We start from the raw sequence: 6,056 nt of genomic DNA, 5'->3' as shown, positions 1-6,056 counted from the left end.
ACCAAACAACATAATTTTTTTTTTATCCCATCACTATTTCCTTATCCCATCACTATTATTTCTAATCCCTCACACCAAACGAGCCCTAACTTCTTTAGGAGGAGCAGGAGATATCACCTCACCATAGATCAGTGAGATCCCAGCAAGGCTAAATGAGTGATAAATTTGTTCAGATTGAGGCTTAGTCTCTTATTCCCCTGCTTCCCAACCAATAAGAAGGTGGAATGAATTTACTCTCACCCAATGGGATAGTATAGACAAACATATGATTGACGCTATTAATTATCTTTCTTAAGAGGTGCAAAACTCTTAAACTACATAATAAGGACATTGAGGTCTATGCTTTCCAGACTAGCCAAAAATGTTGCTGCACCCGTGTCAGATCATCCCAAAATGCACTACCTTTGGGGGATACAACACGCAACCGACATCATCTTTTTTAAGAGTCTGAGCAACATAACATGAGGTAGAAATACAATGGTACTATACGATGTGTGATTAAATACCAAACTGTTGGCCCAAAGTTAGCAAAGTCTCTAGTAGTTCTTTGGCATCAGGCCTTTCATTTGGAGAGACACTTAAGCATTGCAGAGCAATTTCAAGCACTAGAAGCATTTGTTGATGAACTTGAACTGAATTTCCACTCACTCTGCTGTCAACAACTTCACCCAAATCTTCATGCTGAATTATCCACTTAGCCAACTCTGTTCCTTCACTAATTGCTGGTTTCCCTGTTAGAAGCTCAAGCATTATTACGCCAAAGCTGTACATATTACCGGCCTCAGTCACTTTCATCACATATGCATATTCTGCAAATACAAACATTACATGAAAAATCATTGACTTATAAAGCAGAGAGAAAATAAGCACTTGTTATTTAGTGAAGCTGGTATCCTGCATAAAGGAGAAAGAAATTCAATAAGTTGGTGTCGTAAATTCGATAGATGTAAAGTTCAATCACATTGAATACTTTCCTTCCCCTTCCTTCTATCCCGATCTTACCACTTTAAAAGACATTAACTATATGGAGTAACGTAGTCAGTTAAGTTTCCTACTGCTGATTTCAACTTATTTGAGACTCAAGTGTAGTAGTTGTAGTAGTTGTTGTAGTAGTATAAGAACAGGAACTATAAATGGTCCTTAAAGTAACAAAAACTAAGAAAATGAAAGTTGGTTCGTGTTGGTTTATGGACGACGCTATATCTCTGTGTTGTAGTTATCATCCTACCCAATTAGATATAATTTCTGGTTTCAAACTCTCAAGATACAACAAACCATAAAGTTTCTTGATGAAGAATCTGACAAAGGGATTCTTGATAATCCTAAAGGACTCTGAATTGCCTTGTAGGTAAAATAGTGTGCAAAGTGAAGTGAGTGATTGTAAAGACATGAATTAAAGAACATTCAATAATTACTTGTTTAAGATTTGAATCACATCATCGTCGCAAAAGCAACGAAGGATCAGTTTACCTGGAGGAACATATCCCACTGCTACAGAAAATTGTGAAGAATTAAATGTGCTCCCTAGCTCAATATCTCCAATTAAGGGTTGGTTCAAATGTTTCATAAAGATGCTGCTTGATGAAATATGGAAGAGAATGATCTGATCGCTGAAGAGAGAACCTCCATGTAAGAGAGCCAAACCTCTACAAATGCCAACTACTATGTCAAAGCGACTTTTCCAGTCTAAAGTACTGTCATCACATCTTCCGTGAAGGAGGTCAAAGAGTGTTCCATGTTGAGGGTATTCATAAACTATATATGTAGTATCAGATTCCACAACACAAGCAAGGGGAGCCATGGTGTAGTTGCTCAGGTGGCCAATATTAACAAGCCCTTGTTTGAACCTTTCCAAGCTATGCAGGCTGACTGACCTGTTCTTCTTCTTAATTCTCTTGATGCAATAGTACACACCACAAGGCATCATAACCTTGTAGTAAGTGTAGAACTGGTTGCTTTGCATAACATTAATTGGCCTACAAATTGCGGTCATGGCCTTGGACAGTTTAATTTGAAACTGGTGGAGGCTATCACCAGTGATCCAACAAACCTCGGTTTGGTGCAGGTTAGTTGAAATAGCAATCACCACGAAAACAGCAATTGTTGCTACACATGCAATTGGGACAACAACTGCAACAACTATTGATTTTCTCTTTTTTGCAGCCGCTTGTGGTGGAGCAACTGCGGAAGGATAGATCAGATCCCCATTTCCACCTGTCTCAACACTGACAAAGCTTTCAAACTTTGGAACAACTCCAGACAGTTGATTGTTTGAAAGCACCAACCTAGTCAAGCCTCTCATTCCCGTCAGGTAGTCTGGAATCTGACCCGAGAACCTGTTGTAAGAGAGATCCAAAACTTCCAATGAAGTCAATCTCGAAAAACTACTTGGTATAGGTCCTTGAAAAAGATTGTGACTCAGATTCAAAGCAATCTGTAAACTCAAAGGCATATCAGGAATAGGGCCACCGAGTTGGTTCCCTCCAAGTTGGAGTTCTAACAGCACATTTAAGTTACTAATGTCAACCGGAATTCGACCACTTAGATTATTCGCCTGCAAATTCAAGTTTGTGAGATTTCTCAAACTTGATAACGAACTTGGAATGGAACCAGTCAATAAATTCCAGCTGAAATTGAGCCTCTGCAATCTGTTCAACTGTGAAATGTTACTTGGAATTTCTCCAACTAGGTTATTGGACTGAAGACTCAGTACCTGAAGATTAGAAATATCACCCAGCTCAACAGGAATAACACCACTCAGCTTATTCTGGGCTAAGTTCAAAAGGGCCAACTTTTGGCACTTCCCCAATTCAGAAGGAATTGGTCCAGTTAACTGGTTGTTGTCCAGTTCCAAGTAGGTCAAACTTTGAAGGCTTTCAAAGGAAGCAGATGGAAATGATCCATTCAAAGCATTTTGCCCCAATCTCAACCTGATCAAATTTATCGACATGTTTGAAGGAACAGGTCCCTCTAACTTATTGGAAGTGAGATCAACAAATTGCAAGTTCATTGGGAATAAGAGGTCCTGAGGAATTGTACCATTTAATGTGTTAAAACTGAGGTCCAAATTCCTCAGGTATGTGGTTATACCAAAGGGTATATTTCCAACAAAATCATTCTGATTCACAGCAAAATGCGTAAGTGTTGTGATATTCCTAAGGGATTGTGGGATTGTGCCACTCAATCTATTGTTTGACAAAATCAAGACTTGCAATTTTGAAAGTTCACCTAATCTATCAGGAATTACACCAGATAGGAAGTTTAGAGATAGGTCAATCAAAGTTAAGTTGCCAAAGTTAACAATTTGAGTGGGGAATTCACCTTCAAAAGAATTTGCAGAGAGATGAAGCTCCTCCAGAAGATTAAATTTTCCAAGACTGGTAGGAACTGAACCACTAAACATGTTAGAGCTAAGGTTCAAACTCTTGAGTGAATTCAATCCATCCAACTGCAAGTCAACTTTCCCCTTCAAGTCATTAAAAGAAAAGTCTAAAGACTCCAACTTTCCATAACCAGTGAAAGTAGGCAAAACACCCTCCAATTTATTCCCACTAAAGTTCAACAATTTCAACCCACTAATTCCCCCACAAACAGTGATGAACTCATTTGGGATAGAGCTCAAAAAGTTCTGGGAAACATCAATAGACTCCAAAGTATCAATTTGACAAATAAAAGGCAAGAATTCAGAGCTAGAAATAGAGAACAATGAAAAGGTGACTTTGGTAAGGGAAGAATTATCAGAATTGCAAGAAACCCCTTTCCAAGAACATGGGGTTGAAGCTTTATCAGTTCCATTCCATACAAAAGAAGCACCAGTATCATTCTGAAACAGATCATAGACACTTCTCATGACATTAATTTGATTTGGGGGCAATTGGGAAAGCACCAAATGTGAAAAGAAAGACAAGTACAGAATAGAAGGAAGATAGACAAACATTGTGGCTTGCATTTGGTTTCAAGAATTGAATTGATAAACTTCAGTAGGCAGTATTATGCATGCACAAGATCCTAATAACTAACCCTTTGTTGGTAAGATTTTCATCTTATGAATAACTAATACATGTATTAGTTATACACCTTATTCAGTATTATAGGGTGTATAATTAATACATTGCAAATCATGGTATGAGTAATACAAGGTTATTACTATATGGATAAGCATGGTTAAAGACAAAACTGTCTTTGATACATTAAACCAAATAATCAATAAGAAATATTCGCAGTATTAGGCTTATGTATCGGTCGGTTCGGTTTGATTTTGATGTATATCGACTTAACTTATCGATTATTAGTGTGTAGACATGCTAAATTGTTATATAACCATTAAGGTATCAATTTATCAGTCATTGATCGTTATCGGTTAAACCGTTAAGATTTCACACTAAAAATCATTTAAAAATCACATAGATACAAGGTGACAAACCAAATGAATTATGCACATGAATTGACTTCATTTTGCTCAAAAGCAAGCACTTTCATGTTGTAGAATAACCGAGAGTATGAGACAGTTGAAGGTATGAAACTAAACCTTAAGTCAAGGACTCTATATATCAAATGATATATATTAATTTATTAATTTACTATCAGATTATCAGTGAACCCGTTAGAAAAAATCTCAAACCGTTAAGAACGGATAACCCGATGCAAGAAATAATAATCAAAACCAGTACCGAAACCCACTAATTCAATAACCCATTGCAGCATTACCAATAAATCAATAACTTTTTTTTATTTGGGTTATGGGTTTTAATTCGATTTTGAACAACCCTACACCGCATTACTACGACACCCTACCGAACACAATTTTATACACTCTACCAAACAATTTGAAGCGTATTTTTCTCAAAAAGTGTTTTCAAAAAGGTGCTTTTGGAGAAAAACTACTTTGTTTAGCTTGCAAAAAATAGTTTCAGTTACTCCTTCAAAGTACTATTTTTTTCTCAAAAACTTAATAAGCACCTTACTTTTCTAAAATAAGTATTTTCTGAAGAAAAAAATAATATTTTTAACCTTAAAAATTTAATCAAACGGGCTATTAATCCCCCTTGTTTAATAGTAACATATGGCCCTTCATCAAGAAGAGTTGCTACATACGAATGAATCGTACAATTCTTTGCACAATCTACTTTCATTATTATACATACACCTAGCTATCATCTTTACTAATATTATTGGATGAACCAAGTGAAGTTGAATGTTCGAATTTCATGTTTATTTTGTCATATATCTTATGATAATCGTGCTATCGTTGGGACAGGATCCTGGCCTACCCATCATAAACCTACATATCCAAACGACATCAAAATATTAGACATAGCTACTCCAAGAAGAAATAAATGGAGTTCATCATTCCATAGTTAATTATAGTTCGAATCTGTATACAGGTTTGTCAACTTGTAAACCTAGACCTATGACATGAAACACAGTATCTCCAGCAAAAGGACTTTGGTATGAAAAAATGTACTATCTATGTCAAGCTAGATCGTGTATCGTTAATCACAAGTATTTCCATAACATATAGTACTAATTTAGCTTTAAATGATTCTTTCGATCATCCTATTATTTCAAGTAACATAACTATTCATGTAACATCACCATATCATGACAATACCTCAAAGAAGTTCAATTATCATCGGAAATTCATGTGTACCATGTGAAATGATTATATTAAAGAATAATCAGTATTACTACTAATGACTGAGATTTTTATAAAATTATGTGTATTGAAAAGTTCGTAATCACAAACATTTATTTATAAAAAAAGAAAATGAGTTATATCACTTTACAATATTTTGATATCTTATTATGAACTATGATTTACTTAATTGATTAGACTAGTAAATGGGCCCATGCTTCGCGCGGTTAGATTATTTTTCTTTAAAAATTTATTAGAATAGAATTATTCTTGTATTTTGATGTTATAGCATTTTTATATAAATATATTTTCAAGAGTATAGAGGTTATTCAATTGTAGTTTACCATTTGTTTTATTAAAAGAAAAGGCAAAATTACAAATCATAACACTATTTTCTCCTAGTTTTCATAATTTCATTTTA

At 35.2% G+C, this 6,056-nt stretch overlaps 1 protein-coding gene across 1 annotated transcript; it reads right to left on the bottom strand.

Moving 5' to 3' along the window:
- Window positions 1-424: 424 nt before the first annotated feature.
- Window positions 425-3,937, bottom strand: LOC125809463 (LRR receptor-like serine/threonine-protein kinase GSO2). Its single transcript, XM_049489094.1, has 2 exons — window positions 1,471-3,937; window positions 425-809 (listed from the first exon to the last, which is right to left on the bottom strand). The coding sequence occupies exons 1-2, from the start codon at window positions 3,935-3,937 to the stop codon at window positions 499-501; spliced, it is 2,778 nt and encodes a 925-aa protein (XP_049345051.1). The 3' UTR covers window positions 425-498.
- Window positions 3,938-6,056: the final 2,119 nt, after the last annotated feature.

Source organism: Solanum verrucosum, unplaced genomic scaffold (assembly GCF_900185275.1).
Source record: "Solanum verrucosum unplaced genomic scaffold, falcon-dt-bn FXZP01000062.1, whole genome shotgun sequence".
Taxonomy (NCBI): Eukaryota; Viridiplantae; Streptophyta; class Magnoliopsida; order Solanales; family Solanaceae; genus Solanum; species Solanum verrucosum.
Note: the sequence above shows the minus strand (reverse complement) of the source record. Positions and strands in the feature narration are given on the sequence as shown.

Excerpts from the sequence above, each read along its gene's own strand:
- LOC125809463 (XM_049489094.1), bottom strand. The coding sequence starts at position 3,937 with ATGTTTGTCTATCTTCCTTCTATTCTGTACTTGTCTTTCTTTTCACAT. Across the intron at positions 810-1,470 it reads AGTGGGATATGTTCCTCCAG|AATATGCATATGTGATGAAA; the intron begins GTAAACTGATCC and ends TTGTATTTGCAG.